The sequence below is a fragment of the Anguilla rostrata genome, chromosome 6 (assembly GCF_018555375.3).
Source record: "Anguilla rostrata isolate EN2019 chromosome 6, ASM1855537v3, whole genome shotgun sequence".
NCBI classification, from domain to species: domain Eukaryota; kingdom Metazoa; phylum Chordata; class Actinopteri; order Anguilliformes; family Anguillidae; genus Anguilla; species Anguilla rostrata.
This window is the reverse complement of record NC_057938.1, coordinates 43,375,646-43,398,510: the sequence shown is the minus strand read 5'-3', so window position 1 is coordinate 43,398,510 and position 22,865 is coordinate 43,375,646. Positions and strand designations below refer to the sequence as shown.

Here is a 22,865-nt window from a genome sequence, read left to right as displayed (position 1 = left end):
TTTTTTTGTTTTACATTTATGACATTATTTACTTGCTTGTCTTACACAGGGACAGTTACATAGATGAAATTTGAAGATATTAGTGATACAAAACAATGGGATATTCATCAACTAGCTTTCAGGTACAGAAACATTTGAACAATTTATTACAGTCTCAATAACCCTCCATAGTCATCGGGTACGTAGTTCCGAAGCCAGTTTCCCCATTTGACGATTAGTTCATGATGTTGGGGATTTTATGTGCTATATTGTGTGTGGATAACAAAGTACTAATTTTGTAAGGATTTCTGATGGAATTTTATCCTAGACGATTGCTTGGGAGGTCCAGGCAAGCACTTCACCAGAGGGTCTTGTTGGTGCTGCATTTGGCCTCTTGTCCTCTCCACTACATTTCTAATTGCTATCCTTTAAAAAACTTCCATGAGAGAGCTAATCTGCTGCTGGAGGTTCAGAATACAAGGACACTGGGGTCCTCAGGACAGTCAAGGCTTTGGCAGGCCTTGACATCAAGAATGAGTATCACTACCCTCACAACAACATAATGGAAGGCGATATTACATCGCACAATGACACAGTGATATTCAGTTTTGTACATAGGTATTTCAGATTTGTGTATTTTGGAAATAATCACTTATAATCACACAGTGATTTTGATAAAGGATCCACATTTGAAGTTTTTTTTTTAAGTTAAAAGCAAAAAGTTTAAATCACTTGCATTTTTTGATAGAGATAGTGATACCATTTTCACAGCATCTTCATCAATATCATATTTGTTCACATATGAGAATCATTCAGACTTCCCCCTTCTCCAAGAAGCAACTCTCTATAATGTGCTTCTGAAGGGACCCTTCTACAAACCGCTCCCACAGCATTGCATGTGTGGGCCTGTGGTAAAAATCTCACCGATCGCAAAGACGAAAGGGTGCTTCCCAGAGGTTTAAAACAGAAGGTGGAGTCCCGGTTTGGGCTTGAAGCGACAGCACCGCCGGCAGGTGATTATTTTAAAACCGGCCTATCGGAGCAGTCCGACCCCCGCGTAGAAAATCTGGTGTGAGGTGGTGACCAGATGGGCCCCGCTCCGGGCCAGGCAGGCTGGGCGTGGCGGTGCGGCGGGGCCGCGGAATGAAAAGGCCCCATGTTTCCGTCGGGAGGGGAGCGATTAAGGCGCAGCTATCCCACCGTACACCTGTAATTACGCCCGCGAATCCCAGGTACGGTGCCCGCCCACGCCCCCCCTGCTCCCGCGCCGCGGCAGATGGAGGCCCTCTCTTTGTGGACATATGTCGCGCTAAGGAGGGATTTGACGAAATCCCTGCGCTGTCGAGGGGCACAACCGAGCATATTTCCCAAAATTATCATGAACAGCCACGATGTGAACTGAGCCGTTGTATCAAAGGGACATCTGCAGTAGTTTTCGATTCAGAAATGACAGTGTAGTTGGAATAACTATTCTACACATAAGTAACTACATCATTATCTTTATATAGTATTGTGTATGTATATACTATACAATATTTTTATATGGTTGTGCATTCTGAAGTGTTAACTGCATATATATATATATATATATATATATATATATATATATATATATAGTGCAATTGTTTACTTACTTGTGATTATTGTTCTTCTGTAGTGTGACTATACTGTAAATTCTTGTGTGGTGTGGAAGGAATATTCAAGATCTGACATGGCAGACTTTCATAACTAAGGGTGCTTTATTGTTTATGTAAATGCAGAGGCGATTGTTATGGTACATGCAAATTTATTCATAGGTAGTTTCACATGATCTCATGACCATTTTGGACCATTGTTCATACAGCATTAGAATAATTTTCCATTAATCAAAGAGTTGTGGCAAAATAATTTTTTAAAAAGGTGGTTCAACAGGTAACTCTCCACATAATTCCAGCATAGATCCACTCAACAGATTCCCATTTGTTGGGCAGAACATACTAATTTCTTCATCAAGAAGGCACAAAAGTTCTATTGCTGCAAAAATCAGGTATTTGAAGCAAAGATTTCTACCTGAATTTGGAAAATGGCTACATCTGGGTGGGTGCAGTGTGAGCATTATGTAGATAAGCTTAGACTACCTACTCCCATTAAATCACTTAAAGCCAATGATTTTTAATCAGGAAAACAATGAAGAAGGTAAAAACGTGCGGCAACAGAAATGGCTTTAGCAAAATGGCCATTTGGCTGGATTTTAGTTCTTGTTTTTTTTTTCCTCTGTGGTAATTGACCTTAGGAAAATAGCAAGGGCAAAACAGCGTATGGTAATTAAAAAGCTTTGAAGCCCACAATTAATGCAAAAAAGAGCATTTCAATAGAAGCTGTCCATTCTGCTGAACATTTTCTTGAACACATAAAGAAAAACTCAGTTGTAGATGTATTTGTGGATAGATTTGTACCCCTACGTTCACCCCTTGATGACAACAGGTCAGGAAACTGCAACAAAAGATGCATTAAAGTCATAACTTCATGCAGGAGCAACCTTTTTACAACCATTATTACACTGTATGGCTGAATATATATATTTATTGCTTATTTCTTTGAATATTTTCATATTTATAAAGTGGAATATGTTATTTATTTCTTGCATTACAATCAGAAAATAATGTTGTTTTATAACAAATAACTTAATGTGAGACCAATATGAAATCTAAGTTCCTACCATAAATCATTATAATTTGGTCAGCTCTAAATTTATGCTATAAATTTGCAATTGTTGCAAAGAGGCATCCTGAAAATCCAAATTTTTCAAAAATATAATAATTATTGCTGAATCCCAGAGCATGCAAATATGTTCACACATATTGTCTCTTGTGATGTCCTTTTCCAGTATATTGCTAAAATGGTAAATGGATTCATTAAAACGCGTGACATCTGAACGTACTATAGCAGTTCGAAATTGCAAATCACAAACTAGCTGTGGGCCTTAATGTTCAGGAAGGATCCCGCTCACCTCCGTTTGATTTATTACACACATTATTCTCTTGGCGGGCTTTGCTGACAAAGGAAGGAAATAAGAAACCTTAATGGTAAGAAATGTGAACGAGGGCCTTAATTACGTTCTTCTCCGAGCTTCTTTCTCGGAGGCCGATCGCCGTATCTGCGTTTGTGTGATAAGACCCTGCGGGGTGGTGCTGCTCCAACTGCGGTGTCCTTTCAGGAATTTCAACAAAGAGAGCTACTGGCTTGTTCGAGTAAAATACAAATGATGTTTGTAGTGCATAGCTAAGATTCTCCAGGCATCTATTTCTGCTTGAACTACTATAATTTTCATCAGCAGCGTAATAGTTCCATTTGCTTTACCTAAGAACTTCAGGGTCACCGTAATTCAAGAATGTGTTTTCCGACCTGGGTCAAATACCTATTTGCTCTGGATTCAAATACTTTTCTATGCTTCATTGACGTTACCTGGTGTATTGGAACCAATTAAATACTCTCAGAAAGTGCAAACCCCGCCTTCTGGTCATATTGGCAGGCTCAGTTACACCAGGCAAGATCAACAGAGAACAGAAAAGTATTTTAATCCAGAACAAATGCGTATTTGACCCAGGTCTGTGTGTTTTCTGTTTCTTTTCTTGCTGTTTCTGTTTCTTCAGTCGCTTTGTGCTTATTTTATTGGAGTATTGCTTTTTTCCAGATAAGATTTTGAGAGAGGCCACACCTCACAGGAGACTCACTGAGAGGCCACACCCCGCAGCAGACTTGATGATGAGCGTTAATCCTTAATGAATAGGTGTCACCTGTTTCCACAGACCGTGACAGAGAGGGTTCACACAGTGCTCACAGGGTCTAGTTTTCCATCCTGCAGTTTGTGGAGAAACAGTGAATTAATTATGCTAGGTATGGAAGCATGCGCATAGAATTAATTTATATGTTAGGCCTGCACCATTCATGAGAAATTGAATTTATGGACATGCTTTCATCATCATGGGGGACATTAAGGGGGGTGATATTATTTGGAATGTAGGAGGATTTTATGTTTATTTAAATATGCTAAACCATTTTTCTATGCAGTTATTCATGCTGCAGAGTTCCACGTCTGTATCGCTAGTGGTATGTAATGAATTATATATATTTCTTAAAAACTAGAGAAACCCCTTACTATCCAGTGATATATTGATACATTGATATATTTTTGATATGAAGTTCAAATTAAGACAATTATGGCAATTTCACTAACGCAGAGATATTGAATATAGTGAATCAGGAACATTTTCGCACATAGCTAAAAAAAAAAGAAAATTCCAAACACGTTCAAAAACATATTCAAAGACAATTGACCCAAGAGACTGGATTTTACTTTTGCTGCATCAGAATACACTTGGCTCAGCGACACCATTGGCAGATACTCATTACTATTCTTCCATTCCTATGGTCAGACTAAAAGAATTGAATGTAGCCCATCATAAACGACAAAGCACAGCTTAACTAACGTGTGATTGACAGAGCCTAAATGTTCTACTGGCCAAGGAGGGTGTGTTTTACCTCTGAGGATATTCAGAGGGTGTGTCCCATCAATATTTGACATTCAGGTGATATTGGGTGTGACTTAAGTTGCGCTCAAGTCTGAATTAGGATATGGTTTTGAGTCACTGTGCATAAAATGTGCTTAAGTGTGCACTTATTCTCAGCACTTAAGTCTGGATTCTTCCTGTATTATGAAATTTTATGGCACAACACTGTTTTTTTTAACAATTCTGGCAACTGAAAATGTGTGGGGTGAACATAATAGTAGAAAAATACACCTTACCCTCTTTACACACATGCATGCACACACACACATATGCACACACACACACACGCACACGCACGCACACACATACACACACACACGCATGCACGCACAGATGCACGCGCACACACACACCCACGCGCCCTCTGTCAGCCATCACTGCTTTGTGACTTGGTATCTTGGAAGTCTACAGCAGTAGCTGCAGTACTTCCTTCCAGGTCAAACTGCTCATAAAACTCAGTCTTTGATTAATCATATATAAAGTGCAGGTGTTCAAGCATTATGCATTGGCATTGAGGCATCTTACTGTCTTCTTGCCAAGTTTACATACCAGTCCCAAGCAAGAAGCGTTCTCATTACAAAGGAGTGCAATCATAACCGCACTTTCTGTATGCTGTTTTTAATGGAAGGGTTCCATTATTTTCTGTCAGTGCTTGCAGTGACACTCAGCCAAATGCACATGGAGATGGAGAAATTATTTTAATTATGAGATGCAAGAATGACAACTTAAACAGATCAACAAGCAAGAGAGAACCGGCATAAAACAGCCATTTGCTATAGTAACCATACAGTATTAAATCAACTGTGCCAGAGTGCATATTGGTTTATGTATTCTTTCAGAGTCAAATTAACACTAGACATTTTACCATTAAGGAAGTGGTAATGTTAAAATCTGTATAAAGCTAACAGGGTTTAAGGGCAATCATAATGATTCATTTTATAACCCTAATCCCATCTACAGTTACTTTTTCTGTGAAAAAAAAGTAACTGATCAAGTCTAAAAACCTATCAAGACCATTTCAGTGAGCACACTTTCCTAACCCAGATCAGCCATGTTGAATTTGAGAAAGGACCTGTTGTGCTCCTGTTCGCACATTTTCCTCGGTCACATTACTTCCTCTGTGGCTGGCATCCTACCCCAGTGTGTTGTGGATTATAGCAGGGGGGGTTACGCACCCTAACTTGACAAAGTATCAATAAGTAATTGACGGCTCGCTATCACCTGTCATTTGTAACGAAGCCTTGTGAACGCGTTGGCTTAAAAACACCATCTACAGCCTGTTACAATAAAACAAAGATATTCTCCATTGTCCGCAGGCAAAATGCATGCCTTTGAACATCAAAGACAGGCAGTAAAACTCATACATAGAGATAACAGGCAAGCCATTGGTGTGTAAATTTTGTGGGTGACAGGGGTCTGGTTTACACTGCCATCTGGGCAGTGGAGATAGAGTAGCAGGGCCGGGGGGTATGGATAAGTGTGGGGGCAGTGTCTCTCGCTTCCTCTTACGCAGTGTGGCTTAGGCTTTGAAATCATTCTGCAGTAGCAGGTCTGTAACTACTGATTCCTCTTGACTTCCGCTTCACACAGGGTAGTGTTAAGGCATAATCAGCCAATAGGAGAGCAAGACAAACTAGTTTTAAAGATCACCAGTATTGTTTCGCATGGCTGAGCTGACCCTCAGTATATGGCTCCCTGTTTATTAGGGCATACATGACCCTTGTACTCAGCAGTAAATTTCATGAAATCACCGCAGTAGTTTCGTTCCCACTGGACATAGTCCTCCATAAAACAAATCAAAAATGTAATTAAAAAAGATAAACTAGATGTCTAATATCCTAAAATGAATTTCAAGGTCATAAAAGATATATGTCAGGTGAAAATTAAATTTCAGATCTTTATACACCCCTGGGTCAGGGCTGTCAGTGGCATACACCTTTTACCACAGCGCCATCTACTGAACACAAAAAGAAAGACAGCATTCATTGTCCCGGTTCAGATTCTCCGAAGCTGGAAAATACAAAACACACCACCAGCCTTTCACAGGTTTTGAAATTATAATAATCTAATAATAATGTATGTACAGCTCTGCACAAAAGATCCAAAAAAAAAATGTAATGCTTGTGTGAAGCACAGATACTATGAAAAATGTATTACTGAGATCTTCAAAACCAGTTTCATTGCACCATGTTTCATTGGTCCTCTATACCTGAAGTACTTCAGAGGGTTACATTGTACAATTGCCTCACATTCGCACAGAATATATTACTTTCCTAAGAATATGATATTCTATTTTATCAGCATAATAGATTTCAAAACTGTCAGTTATGTGTTATGATAATGATACTGCTCATGCCATTACATTCATTTATATATTCTCTGTGATCATATACACTTCCAAGAGACCATTCAAACACAATTACGGAAGTGATGGGTCTTCTTTTCTCGGTGCCATAGAATTAAAATGTACTAATCCAGCTTGTTATTGAGTGCCATCTAGTGGTAGCTACATTGTGGAACAGCAGATCTCCACTGATGTACGTCATTCATTGTATTAGAATAAACTTGTTTTACCTTTCTGAAACAGGAAAGACATTTTTCACAATTTCCATGATATGTAAGTTTCTTGTATGCAGATGTTAATCTGGTCTATAAAAGTTTGCATGTCACACCAGCAGCATTTTAGAGTGTACCAGGGATTTTCAGAGACAGTGGTCAGTTTTTTATTACATTACATTACATTTATTTGGCAGACGCTTTTATCCAAAGCGACGTACAAAAAGTGCATTTCATGGCCATAGACAACTACTAAACACAGGTTCAGTAAGATACAATACTTATTTTGTACAGATATTTCTAGCCAAGAACACAGTTTAGTTCACACAGTGAACACTATTCAGACCTAACCTCTGCAAAGCCAACTAGGCATAAGAATAAGCTACAGTATTAGGACAAATACAAATTACCAAAAAGTGCTTGGATGGGGCAACATGTAACAAGTGTCATGAAAAAGGGGTGGGGGGGTGGGATTTAGAGTGAAATATACAGCGTGGTGGTGGTTAGTCTAGGTATAGTCTGAAGAGATGAGTCTTCAGGCCACGGCGGAAGATGGGTAGTGAGGGGGAGGTTCGGAGAGGGACGGGGAGTTCGTTCCACCACTGGGGAGCTAGGGTGGAGAAGCTCTGTGATCCCTTTGGTTGGGTGGGAGGGGTTACAAGGCGCCCCGCTGCAGCAGAGCGGAGTGGTCGAGCAGGGACATAGGATCGAATCATGTCCTGCAAGTAGATGGGGGCTGTCCTGTTGGCTGCAGTGTAGGCAAGGGTCACTGCATGTCTATGCAGTAGGAAAACTACAATATGCAAACAGCTTCATACAATTTTGACAACTTACTTTCATGAAACCTATAATGTAAATGGAAGCTGAGTGTATCTTTAATGAAAGTTGCCTTGGAATGAAAAAATATATATGTAATAATAATGCCTATAGCAACAGCTTTCTTCTATCAACTAGCTGCTGAAGTGGGTTATTTAATATGACAGACTTTAATATGATTGCTGAACTCGCAAAACTGAGTTGGTGAAGGAAAGGCGTAACACTGGATTTAAGGGCAAATGTTGATTTCATACTGACCATAGTGCAGTACGGGCATCACCTTCTAATGCTTTCTAAAGACTTGCCTGTCATAGCTAATCCAACATTGTAACGACTCTTTATGCTTTTAGGGCGCTAATTGGTTTTGACATACTCCCACTTGTTTGTTCTCTACAGGACAATTAAACAATCAACTAATTGCGAATGTAATTTGCTGTGGAAAAGAGCATCAGATAAATTTATGTAATTCGATTTTCTATACAGTAACTTTAAAATGAGATTACCCATCTTGCTCATACGTCTACTTGCATTCAATGTTTCATCAAGCATTTGAAATCCCATCTCTTAACTGAACTTGCTCTTTTAAATTAGTAGTTGCACGAAGGGGATGTGCCAATAAATCAGTGATTTATAGTGTGATCTGGCATCTTTGTCACCAGACTAAAAAAGTGCAGGGTCCAGGATTTGATTGACAGGTTGCTGTTGTTTGCTATGTTCCCATAGCCTATCAGCTATCATTTAGTTTTCGAAACTCTTGCTAAAAAACATTGATTGTACGGACACTCTTAACCTTCATTTGAATTAACATAATTGATCATTAACATGTGTGCATTCTGGAATTAAAAAGAAGAGAAGAAGAAACTTATTAATTTGAACTCTAGAACAGTTATAATAAATGACAAATTACTGATATAAAAATGATGCCTGGTTATAACAAATATATTCCAAAGAAAACACAAACATTTTCGTGGACAGGCTTTCACCGGCATCCATAATGCATCAAATCTTCCTACTTGCCTGTACCATTCTTCTATGAATATGAATATGAATATTATGGAAGTATAAAATAATATATAAAATGTAAAGGGTGCTAACCACACTAAATGTCAATTATTTTATTTACTAATGACCAATTCACACTTTGAGTTATATATGCTACTTTACCTATTCATTTTTAATAGTTGTGTGGCTAGTTATTAGCCAGTGAATTACTGATATGCTTCCAATTTTAAATGGAAAAAACTATTACTGGGATATTAAAATGCATTATCAAGTTTTCTCATTGATAGTGTAGTCATTTTCTAAAGTGATATACCAGCAACAAAAATTGTTAAATATTTTTGCATGGATATCTTCTTTATAAAAAGCTTATTCACAATGAAGTCATACTTATTTACATTTTATGCAAAAAATGTATAACACATTTTCTAAGACCAGATTCTTTCTTTTGTGTTGAGTCCTTGAAATAAACCATGACCACATCTCCTACTGCAGTCTTTATTCTGCGGAGAATTCCTGGCAAATACTATTGAAGTAGCCTCTTCACAGTTTAAAGTCTCAGCTGAAGATTAGGCCTTGAGATTCCTGATAGCAGAAATTTTAAATTGAGGTCAACACACAAAAAAGTATGCTCGTGGGGGACAATATGCTTTTGGGGAGATGCTTTTCATGGCTGAAATTTCAACATTTCACAGATTCAGCTCTTGAACAGGTTCCAGGTGATGAGGCCAAAGAAGGGCAATACAAATCGATCATTTGTTTGGTGAAATTCATACCATTTAAAGGGACAGGTTCCAGGTTCCTGAAAGCATATAACCTGTAACATGTTTGGAATAATCTTGATTGCACCATTACTGTTTAGAAAGGTGTGGTGTGCATGTCTGTGCATGCTTGCGTCTATGTGTGTGTACGTGTGTGCGTGAGTGTGTGGGCGTGTTTACTGTATCTTTGACCAACTCTGTGAATCTGTGGCATTTAACATCAGTTTTTCAATGTGAGATTTTCAACACAATTCAACACAATTTCCAGTCTATTATCAACAGAGTCTTTGAACATCAAAATAAACTGCATTTACTTGAATAAATGTGATTTGTACTGAGAGAATAATCTCTGGACAAATGCCAAGAGATCTCAACACAAATTAAAGAAAACACTAGAGCCCCGAACTCGCATAATAAATAAGTCATCCAAATTTATAACGAGTTGACTTTCTTTACTGCATGGTGTCCTGGCGCACATAACGTAATGGACGACAGGTGGCAGTATAAACCAACAAATGTAGGTTTTTTTGCGACAGCCTTGATTGAATGTCTTACATTGCATTTAAACTCTAATTCTTGGATATTGTTGAATTCTTCACAATTGACGTTTAACATCTGACGTTAGCATTTCTTTCTTCCCATTTCATCAACATTATATAGACCGCTTTAACGTAAAATAGGCCTATATAAAGTAAAATGAGATGAATCTCGGCCCATGCATTTCCAGTACCGTGGTTATGAACCACACGTCAGACTGAGAGGATAAATTGTAACTTTACAGGCAGAGTGAGACGTGAATTTGTCTTTGGCAGAACATATACCTAATCGTGTTATAGGAAAATTATGCACGTTTTCTGAGGGCAAATAATAACGGAACTGATCATTCAAAATCAATTGCATTTCCAGGTGCAATACATTCCCTATTTATGCAAACTTTTCATACATACAGCCTATCGATGTATTCATATGTAATTGGAAGTTCGCGTGTGATTCTTACGTATCATAGATAAAGAGAAAATGATCAAGAGTGTCCTTTAGTTAATCACTTCAACCCAATTCTAACCGAAAAATAAATAAATAAACGCATAAAAAACAGAAGAGCCGCAAACAAGAATACGAATATATCCTACACCACCTTATACGAAGGAAACATTTCTCGTCATTTTCGGATTGTTTGAGAAGTAGGCGAATGCAACTTTAAATTTTACATTTGTCATTCGCTCCTAGAAGACATCTAGGCAACTATACATATATCTAGGCGATAGTTATGACATTCTTAAATGATACCACCATCAGCAATATGTAATAGGGGCCTATCCAGACAGAATTTAAATTGTTAAAATTCCTGCGGTAAAAGGTGTGTGGCCAACCGAAGACAACAAATTGGTCTCTATTTTGTTATGTAATGATAGCACGCGGGTCAGATGGTGACGAAATCAAGAAAATCAACCTTTAGTCTCTTTAAAAAAATGCTCACGTGGCCTCAGACGGGAAATCTGGAATTACTCTGGTTTAAAGTAGTCTTCATATAGCCTGCAAAACATGGTAAGTATGTTAAGCTTCAATACACTCTATATATAATATTTTATATTTTTCAAGATATAACTGTGATTCCTATGCACAAGCTCTTCCTGCTGTTGAACAAACAAAAGCATTTAACGTGTACTCTGTGCAATGTAGAAAAGAACAAGCGATGTGACAACATATCTCTGGTAAATCGACGCACTTTCAAGTTCCAGAACTTGGTGCTACTACTCTAATTTATCAGTTACTATGAGGCACAGGACAATTTTTACCGTCCAAAGTTGAATTACGAGTTGTAACTGAGAAAAAATTCTATGATTATCATAGTCTGAACCAGCCCAGGTGTAGCCGACTCTAAATGGCTGCAGTTTAAGGACGTGGAACAGGATAACTTTGCTGTGCTTGAAACTGGTGCTTAGGTTTTATTTTGAAGAGTATACATTTATTTAAAATACATTTACGGTGTAATACATTTAAAGACATTTAAAAGACAACCCTTAATTTATACTGCCACCAGGGGTCATCGTGAATGCATATCTCGAAAATTCTTTATCGTCTGAGAATTAACGCTGATATTAGGCTACAATTATGTTATATATTATCTTTAATATGTATCATGTGCAAACCAATGCATTGGTGAAAATTTGCCTCAAAATTATTATTTTGTTCGTAAGGTGATTACTATATCTATATCTGATGTACTGGATCCCAGTTGGACATTGTTCAAATTGCCATGCACTAGTGAATTCCAGCCACATTCTACATTTAAAAGATTTTCATAGATAAATCATTGATAATCTTCAAGCATTTCCAAAAAAAACCAAAACAAAAAAAAAAACAGCACAAGACTGTCAGTCTCCAAAATAATATTCTGGGACTTCAGTTGCTTGTCATTTTCACCATTGCCATTTCTGAGCCAAGTTCATCAATTCTCAGCAAGTCATCGAGGGGTCACCTCCACGGAATTTGTTTTAAAACACGTACGCCTTCACTACTGGTTGATAAAGTGATGTTTGAGCTCAGAGATCAATCGGAGCAGTCTAACTGAAGAGGGCATGGCATATTATGTGAAAGTAGACGTGTTAGGTTCTCATAGTCAGCCTACATGCATTAGGCCTAATGTTTGCCATTATTTTCCTTGCACAGCTGATAATATAATTTTGCACAACAACCAGTCACACACAAAACGCAATGGCAGCTGAGTAAATGGAAGAAACTGTTGTCCGTGACTGAAAGCCAACAGCCCTGTTAGCCTACTTTCTACAGACTACCTCTCTTTAGTGGTTTAACTCTTCTCCTGCAAATGCTCTGGAGCAAATGCTCGGGGATCTGAGCCGGCACGCCCCAGAGAGATACACCAAGGCTCCAGGGGTGTAGTTACACTTGTTTAGTGTCGGATTGTCTGCACTGAATTTATACAGCGTTGTCACAGCGGCTGCGTCCTGCTTGTATCATGGCACAGGCAGCAGTGCTGGATTATAAATGATTGACTATGCATTCATTAACCCCCCCCCGCCTCCCGTCCCCCGCCCCTCCGTCCCTCCACCTTCCCTCCCCATCCACCTCCACCCACCTCCCACCCCGCCTCCTATGATCCGTACTCACTGTGGACACCTCCAGCCTGTCCTTCTGTTTGATTGCTTTTATCTGTGTTTTTCTTCTCTACCTGGTCCCCCCGGCTGTTATCAGCCCTTTCTCATCACGCTTGGCTGGGAAAGCAAGCATCGGCGGTCCTCTCCCAGGATCCCCGCTGACAGGAAATCGATGGCCGCGTTCCCACGGGGGGACAATTAAGGGGGCCGGATCCGTGCGCCTTGTCGATTGCGCGGGGTGAAAAGAGCCAATGATAAAATGCCGGCCGGGAGGTGTGGAATAAATGCACAAAGTGACACTTTGGGTGTATGTCTGTGGACCTTGCCCACATGCCTCAGAGTGTCAGATAGGGCCTGTATTTCTCTGGCACATTTTCAGTAATAACCAGAGAAGAGGCTGGTCTGAACTCAGTTTTTAAAAGGTATTACTTAAACAGGTTTTAAAAGAATGCTATTACTAACCTGTAGGATGGGCCGATTAATCAAACAGTGGCTTATACACTAAGATAGTTAGCAGTGTATGCAGAAGAGTTGGCACAGATGCAACTGATTGTGTCTAATTTAGTCTCAGACACACAGAAAACCGCTTTGCCAAAAAAATGAAATCTAATTAAAACGGCACCTTGCCTTAATCCCTAAAACAAATAATTTCAAGCAATGGCCCGCAACAACACAAAAGCACCCTTCATGCGGAGATATGCAAGCAGTCTGAATATGGTCATGTGTGGATCATCATGCAGAAAACACTGAAGAGCCTCATGTACACGGTGCACTTCGCTTTCAGACATGATGGGATTCAGAAATTATGCCACGGTTAGATTAAAGTGCAATTATGCATGCCTCAAAATTCCAGTAAAAAAGCACAAGTTTTGTGGTAATGTCAGTTCACATTTAACAGGAAAATATGAGTCCAAGAAGTTTTTTCTTTGTTGTGTTGTGTGGGATGCAATGCAGTGTAGATGAAGGTCATGGTTTGCTCTGTGGAGGCAATAGGTTGCACCATAGAGGCAATATACTTTATTTTGCACAAAATACTGCCCCCTGTAATGGAAAGATGGGTATTCGAGGAAAAGAGAGCTTTCTGCTTGTCTTGGGATACAGTCAGCTGGTCCAGCTACCTCCCAAAACCTAGGAGTCCTACAGGACCCTGGACAGCAGCAGCCTTACATAGAGGCGTACGCATCAGAGATTTATTAGTAACATTCCACCAATTGCCTTTTTGAGGTCTAGCCAGCTGGTCTCTTTCAGGTGTGAAGTTTTCACTGACATACACACTGCTCGTGCAGTCTACCTACAATCCTCCAAATGATCTCAAACGAAGTGGGAAATTTGCCCACTCCCGGCTGTCTGGGGAGGAAGTAGTTTAGCACAGCCTTTTGGTCTTTGGAAAACACCTTTTGCCTTTGACATGCCTGTGCGGTCCTGTCTTTTATCCCATCTGGAGGAATAAAGATTGTCGATCCTTTTACATGCATCTGTATTGTCCTATCAGCGGATGTGGTACCAAACGCGCAGCTACATGTTTACGCGTGGCGCGGCTGCGCATACTGCAGTTCGCATTTGCTGCCGTCTAATTGGTCATCCTGCTCAACTGAACCGAACCCAATAAAGCCCCTTCGTGATGCCCTGGATCCGCTGCAAGTATCCTTGTTGAGTCATGTGCTGCTCTTCTCTCTGTGTAAAGCAGGCACTCTGTGTTCCACAGAGAAATAATGTACATGCTTTTGTGCTGTTTATGCCACACACGATACCAAACTGTCTATAATTGGATCCCCCTGTTATTTCATGACCTTTCATTCAATAATGGGTTTGAACGATCACACATTTCTAAGGTCACAGCTTTGCATATAGCGTCTTTCTATCTGAGCTGAATAAAAAGCAATATGCTGCTGGTTGATAAAAAAAAAACAATAAGCATTTGTTGGATTTTTAATTCCCCACTCCGTGGTAATTCAAATTATCCACCATAAAAATATCCTGTTTCCCAAGCACCAAATAAGGCAGAGGATCGTAGTGTTGCTCTGTCTGAAGTGGCATGCTGATTTCCTTTCTTAACACGCCAGTAGCACAGTGCTGCTAGCTTCCTTGGCAGCACTGTGAATCAGTTGTTATTGAACTTAATTGTGAGACTCATCCGTGAGGTGATACGTTGCATTCAGGGTGTATGAAAACATGGACAAAATGGCCAAGATCGAACGAACGCGCCACTGTAATTCTTTTCGGGTGGGTTAGATCGGAGTCAATTACCAGCACATGTGCATGGTGCGCAGGGCGGGCCCTGCATTACATTCAATTACACCTTATTCTCATTTAATTACCTCTAATTTAAATTCAATTTGACCTGATTTCATTCACTTATGGCACATTTTAATTCAATTATACCTTCTCAAGGTCAAGGACAGCAGTGTCATGTCGGAAACATGCAGGAGATATGCTTCTGTATGTGAGGTAGTCAAGTTATATCCTCCAGAAAATGAATGATGTTATTTTTTTTCTTTGGAATATTGTGTTTCAAAAGGGATATGATGTGCTGTCCACTCAAGAATACTTTTTTTTTGCCAAACACATATTTGAGAAAAAAGTAATCATCATTATTGCAATAGTCCCACCATGGACTGTAGCATACTGTACAAAAAGGTGATCAACCTTTCTGCGAATTATCGAGGCCCCTTTTTAAATGGCACAGATCAGGATAAATAAATTGCCTTGTGCTGTTTAAGAATAAGCGGACAGAATTCCATTTTTCCTCACAAAGGTCCCGCACCTGTTTTTTATTTGGTTTATACCTCTGCTGCCACTTGTCGAGCAGCCTGTGCTCTCCACTATATTATTGCATTGTATGGTACACCATATACACAATAGTAGCGCGGAAGCTTTTCTCAGTATTTCATATAGTTCATATAATTAGTCCTTTTGTGCAACCTACATGCTCAGATTGGTTATATGGGCAATACATTTCCTTTTTTCAGGAACCTCATTTCCTTCTCTTGATGAACCAGCGAGGGCAGCATCTGGGCGCTGTGGTAATGTTAAAATTAACCGCAGGAGCATCAAAGAAATTTCCAGAAACTTTTTTTTTGAAATGTCAGCTCTCGATACCAGGTTTCAAATTTAGTAAAGTAGGTGGGCATGTCAAAACCGAGCGCTCCCAAGAACCGCCGATCGGCTGTCAATCTCGATCTCTGCCGAATCATTTCACTGCCTGTCCCAGCTCTCTCCTGTTTCGTGTGGAGGAACCTTCAGCTCATACTTTGGGATTGAGTCAGTGGAATTGATCAAAATGGGTGAGCAGGCTGTGAAAAATTATACTTTCACGGTATTGTTACTGTTATTGCCATGGCTGACAGTTTCCTTGCTAGATTATATTTGGTTTGAAAACAGCTTTGACTGACCCTCCAGGACCCTCCCTCGTTGTCATTTTGTTTTGAATGGCCCACAAAGCCCAGGTGTGAAACTGGCTGTGAAGACAGATGAAGGAGCTAGGCTCCTCAGCTCAGAATTTGCCCAGGCAACCGCTTGCAGCTGTGGTGTTTGAGAGCAATTGATTAACTGACATTTCCAATAAGCGGAGTCCGGTAAAGTCTATAAAGACCGTCAGGGAAATACAGCAGAAGGTCTTGAGTGACTGATTATATGAACGTGAACTAGAGAGGGCAGCGATGGGACTCCTGTTGTGTGTTCATCCCTGAGTGGTGAAGTTCACTGGAGCGTTGCGTTTCCCAACAGCCGGCGGCCATCATTGTCAAAACGGCACTTTTTTTCCAGGCCCTCCATCGAGTGGAGATAGTTTTAAAAGGATGAACTGCACGTGTTAACCGGTTCAAAAGCAATATGATCTGGAACTACACAGCACCCTGAGCGTCTCCACAGATTACTGTAAAACACTTTTCACCATCCTCGTGTTAAAGTGTGTTGGTGCTGCTCAGATCTGTGTCCAGTGAGACAGAGATACCTTGAGCCAGGAGTGTAATGCTGTGCTCTTTCATCGCTAAAAGCAAATCATTTTTCTTTTTTTCCTAATTTTGAATAGCCAATAGTGCTTCTTGTGTCAATGCTGTGCTTCCAACACTTGCTTACATGCCAGTGGCTATTTGACGTAATACAGGTCAAACAGTACTACAGGAGAGAGCTATCACTCTGAGTGCAGCTGGAAGCCTGTGGGCATCTGGTGCAAAATTGCGAGGGATTAGCATAGCCGTGGCACAAGGAACAATCCCAGATTTAGTTAATCCCGAATATGACATTTTCATGGGACCGCAATTGATACTACGAAAGCTGATTTGCATCTCGGCCAAATGAAAGCCTCGCTGTGATCAAAGCCTTCGGTCCCAAGTGGCAATATTTGATTGGATAAGAGAGGTATCCAGGGCTATTTGTGGAGAAATTGGCTTGCATCACTCCAAAAAAAACCGGGGAGTAATTTCCAGCCTCTTCCAGGGCTCATCACAGTAACTGCCAGTGTTTGACTTCATCTGTCAGAGTGAGCAGGAGCGTGTCATTCAGAAGCGCTAGTTAAGGTTGTTAGATCAGTGAAACCCCATTCTCTCCGCAGAAGCTGCTCAGTAAATACGTGGTAATGATAATGCCTCTGTCCGGATAATAATCCACTGCTCAGCCTGCTATACTGGCTCCGAAAAAAGAAGAGGCTGAAGTATCGAAAGGAACGACCGTGAGATTACCTTCACCGTGAAATGTGCTGTGTGGAATATCTTTGCTGCCATTCTAACCTCAATATTTTTTTCTTTCCCTCAAATAAATGTGCATGACCGGCAGTTTTCATCGCATTTATTTAAAAGTGTATTCATAATAGATATATAATTATGTTTTTACCGTAAGAAGCAAGCAGTGAATTGGTGAAATAGTGAAATATACTAAAATCAGTGCAATTTACTTGTTGTCTGAAAATAGGACTCGGAGGAAGACTTTTAGGGTCTGATTTAAAACCCTATTAGCACACACAAAGCCAATAACAGGACCATGATTGGTTATGGTATTTGTTTTGCACCAAGCATTGGTTATCTTATTGGTTTTGCATGCTCTACAAGGTTTTTCTGAAGGTCTTAGTAAAGCAGGTCCTTAATGTGACACGGACTGAAACCCTCCTATCCTTGGGCAATACTAGAGCCAATCATGCATACATGAAATTACCCATATGAGAATCCAAGGCAACTGTCTGTGGCTATTTAGTACTTCTATGGAGTGTTATACAACATGAATCATTTTTTTTAGTCACACTTACTGTACATTCATGACAACGTGAGCTCAGCAGGGAATGATCGCTGGCTCTAGATTTTTTTTTGTTTTTCCTTTCATTTTAATAGTATGTGGCTGCAGTTCACTGTCATGACCTACTGGCATGTATCATAAAGGTACTGTGAGTTGTGCATGTCCTTTTCTGGGTAGCAAATAGAAAATCCAGTTAGCCTTTCTGTGGTTGTTGAAGCATTCAGATTTGTTCGGGTGATTGTGGTGAAGGGTCAGGGCCATCTCTAGAAACTTCAGTCTGTTGATGAATTCCATTTCATTCTGAACTTGGTGGAGCCTTTCCTTAGCAAACAGTCCTTGAATAAGTTCCGCATTTTAAACGAGTATTTAATGGCTTAATATTGTACTGAGCACAAGTATAGTAATGAGAAAAATGATAAGAAAAAGAATGTATGAAAGAATATCTTGTTAAAGCTAACTGCTTGACATGCAAATGCACTCAGCATATGTTGGCCTTCAGGATCTTTTTATGAGAATGTGTATGGATGTGATCTTTCCCCCACATCATCTCAACACAGTCCCCATTATAACCTGGGCATTTTGTCATTATGACAAAGTCATTCCGATATTCCCTTTTGAGAATGTTCATTGTAGTGGTTTATAGTTTTCTTGGTCTTTCTCTGATATATTTGTCTGTCAACATGAAAGGGATTAACTTTTGTTTAGTAACTGAAAAAAACATTTCAAAGTAAAGTTGATATTAGCCTGGGTTATATAACAAAAGCTGTCAGTGCCTTTTATCTTCTTTTTTTTTTACCTCAAATCAATGTTAATCTATGACTTAGTGTGGATATAGGCAGAGTTCAACCACTTGTCATGACATACATTGTTATCATGGATTAGAGCAGTGATCAGTGCTGAGTGTGTGAATGTGTGCTATAATAGGTAAAATTGGTTCAAGAAGATGAGTGTATGGTAGGCCTACTTGTTTTATATTCAGTTTGATTATTTCCACTACACATATTGGCTGGTGACCAGAGTCAGTGATACTGTTACTCCTCTTGTGATTGGCTGATCCTGAGGTGAGAGTTTGTTGCTATAGGGTGGTTAGCAGCAGGGTCTGGGGAGAGGAGTACTCTTTGTCAATGCGTTTGCACCAGGGTGGCTACATGTTTCACCGCAGGTCAGGAGGTCAGCCTTGTGTTTAGCTAGTGGTAAAGGTCTTCACGGGGATCAGAAAGAACAGTCATCCGTGCTCATTCAGTCATACGGACACGCCCCCTCCCTCCTCCCCCTAGCTTTGTGTGTGCTTTACCCAGGACATGAACTACGAGTAATGGACTTCCAGGGCTCAATGACGTGCGAAAGGGAATTAAAGACAGGAGGCCCGGAACAATTACAGCAGGGGACAGTGGAGCGGGACGTGGGCCTGAAGAGAACAGGCTCGAACCCGGGGCGCGGAATTAACTAAAGCTTACAATGCTACAGCTGGCGACCGGCGGGGAGCGCGGTTCTGAGGGGAACGGCTACGTCGCGCAGCGCTGCCTTCCAGGTGGCCCGGGCCAGGCTGGCCCTTTTCAGATCACTGAGCATTCTGAGGAGAGGGAGAAAGGGCACATTGACGGACAAGGCCGGGGTCGGGGGGCTTAGCTGTGGGGTGGGGTGGGATGTTGTACTCTGGGGAAGGAAGGGGGAGGTTGGGTGGGTTGGTGCGGTTGTGAGGGGAAGCCGTTGGAAAGAAAGATTTAAAAAACGTATGTAAAAGATAATGATTTTTTTTGGCCTTGGATCAAATCCAGGCTGTTCCAGTGCCGACTGTGGCCGGTAGCTACACTGGGTGACGTGCGATTGGTGATTGCCTCGCCCAGGGTATGGGGGTGTTGAGTCAGATAGGGTTCCTCCTTCACCGCTATCTCGCGACCCCTGCTGGTCAATCGGATGCCCATAGTCTGCGGTCAAAGCCGCAGGTGAAAAGTCTTCCTCTGACTCCACTCTGTGCAAGCTCAGCTGTAGTCCATGGTGTGAACAGACGCAGACTGGCAGCACCACGTTTCAGAGGAGAACTGCCTACGCTCTCTCTCAAATCGGCTGTGGGGTTCTCGAGTGTACACAGCTGTGGTTGCGCACGATTGGCCAATCCAAATGGCCTCTGCTCAGCCCCAAGTTTTGGTGTAAAATGTATTTCTGTTTAACGATAAATATCACACATTTTTGAACATTGCGGATATTTTGACAAATATGTAAAATATGTTCTAGATTTTTGTAAGTCAAGATTATTATAAGTGAGGCTTTAAAGAAAACCGCTTGGTTATTTTTGGTAATATCTGTTGCCAAGGGGGGACAGGTCTAGCATTAAACAGTGGCTGTTGAGGATTCTCTCTCTCTCTCTTTCAGTATCGGTTCTGGGGGCCACTAAGGCGATTTTTCAGCCCAAGTACCAGAGCCACGGAGGACAATAGCGCTCTGACAAGGCTGTGGCACTCTCGGTCCCGGTGTAGAGCATGCCTTTCTCTCCGCTTGTTCATAACGGCAGCGTCTTCGTCGCATTACTGTAGAGCGCGATTCCCTTCCTGCTTTTCAGGGATTCACTGCCCCCGCTGACCTCATTCGAAAACCTCCGCCATTACATTTTTCTCAGCCCGGCAGCGAGGTCCTGACATCCACCTTATGACACAACATTCGCAGGTTTCTGTGCGCATTCATACACGCTGTATTCGCTTTCATTCTGTTTCGACCTTCACATGAGAATCCTCAAATCAGATGCAATAAATGTAATTATATTTCTACATTCTGCAAGCTGTTCCCCTCTTAACATTCTCAGCAATAGCAAAATGATCGAGACTAGCTGAAGGTAACACATACGGTATTAACCAAAGAAACCATATAAATATATTTAAAAAGAGTAAATATAAATATATTTAAAATTCTATTTTGTAAAATAGAACATGTTTTTATGTGCATGGATTCAAATACAAAAAATGCAGTGCCTTCATTTTCCAAGGGCAGAGCGCAAATAGTTTTGTAAAAAGCATGTGTAATTTATCTCAAAGTGCTCTGTACTTTTTGTTGGTTATGATGTAACATAGTGAATAATGGATGGAGCAACTTGTCTCGGCTTGTTGGTCTGTGTGTGTGTGTGTGTGTGCGTGCGTGGGTGCGTGTTTTGTGTTTCTGTGTGTGCACATGGCAGACTTTCTAATGGCCATTTCTCCGATTCTTAACTGCATCCAAATTAGTTATCCCCTTAATCCCTTTCCCTTAATTTTACTTTTGATAATGATACTAAATATATATTTTAAAAAAACTATATAATTGCTGACTGAGGCTATTTGACCATCACTTCAGTGTGTTTGCGGATGACTGAGCTGTGACTAAGATTTGGAAGGAGGGACACCATTAGAACCGGAATGGGCCAAATCTGTTTTTCTTTCAGATCTGATCTGTTTGGTTTTCCCCAGACCTCCATTTCAATATTTGCTCAGGTCCTTCACAGGAGGGTCTGAGAAGCCTGATCCTCTTTCTACCAGAAGGTCTGGGTACATCTCTGCGTATATCTGTGCGTTTGTGTGTGTGTGTGTGTGTGTGTGTGCATACACATGTACATGTATGGACTGCACTGGTCCGTTAAAGGATACTCTCCATGAATAATAAATGAGGTGAGCTTGTGCTCACGTATCTTTTAATAGCCGTGGCCTCCTATCAGAATCTGTTTCATTTCATGAGGTGCAGGTTCACGTTGCCAAGCTTCTGTCTTCAGATAGCAGCGTTTCATTTCAGAGTAGTTTAACCTTTTGCCTGCGGTGCAAAACAGCTTTTGAAGAAGAGAGCTGCCATTAAGTAAAACAGTCCCTTTTTTGTTGTTGCAAGTGTGTGCTGTCCGCTATCATCTCCTGTTTCAGTTTGCTCATAATTTTGTTGATCAACAGTGATTGATCTTAAGGATGCTGAGCTAAGGTTTTGGCGAAACTGCAATGAAATGCTCCTTCACTTCTTCCAACTTGTCTCTGAAGTGACAGAGAATACAGAAATAGCATTTTAAAAACCGTAGATTTTAAAACATCTTGTAACATGTAACTGAAAGGTTCGGGTGGTAAACAGTGTGGAGATGAAATTGGACACAGTTAGCCAATATGCTCAAGGACACGGTGGTCTTGTGGGCAAAGTACTCTTTTTAATACATACAAACACACTCATTCCCGCACACGGGCATGTATACAGACTTAGGCACACATGCATTTAGACATGTAATGCTATCCGTCAACACAGCAGGGGGCTGCTTCCAATAAAGACTTTACATAGCAAATAAAGGAAACCTACTTGGGAATATTATTGTAACACCGCTTCAGCAAAGTGCCACTGAATGTCAAATCCGGCAGTCTGTCGGCTCCGCGCAGCCTTGCAACCTAATGAAGGAATGAGAGAGCTTAAGTGGGATGATGTGGATTTATTTGGCCGCGAAATTCATCCGCGGCTCCCGACGTAATTCCTTGCGTGAGCTCCGGGGAAGACAAATTGGTCGGCTTCCTTAAGGCTCTCTGTTTGTGCGATCTAATTACCGAGCGCAGCGGGAGCCCGACGCAGTGTTCGCCACAACAAGAAAAACATATTCCCATGCTGTTTTACAGAATGAATTTACGATAAAATCGTGTACATTTATTTATTCTTATGCTTTGGCCAGTGTGCGCATTTTATTTGCGAATTTTCTTTTGGGAATCGTAAGATATGTGCGGTCATATTGTAAGGCTTTTAAGGGATTTTCCTATTCTTTTTTTTCTATTCACCTTCAATAAAATGTCACTCATTAACTCATGAATTTATTAGAAGAATGTCTCACTTGTACATGTTTGTTGTTTAGCCCAGAACTGTAAAATTTTCATATAAAA

At 40.6% G+C, this 22,865-nt stretch overlaps 1 protein-coding gene across 1 annotated transcript in view; it reads left to right on the top strand.

Moving 5' to 3' along the window:
* The first annotated feature begins 10,635 nt into the window (after window positions 1-10,635).
* LOC135257287 (bifunctional protein GlmU-like) overlaps window positions 10,636-22,865 on the top strand; it is a 15,296-nt gene continuing 3,066 nt past the window's right edge. Inside the window, exon 1 of the mRNA XM_064339867.1 lies at window positions 10,636-11,206. Within this exon, the coding sequence (XP_064195937.1) occupies window positions 11,204-11,206 (3 nt within the window). The 5' untranslated portion in view covers window positions 10,636-11,203. The remainder of the gene's footprint in view (window positions 11,207-22,865) is intronic.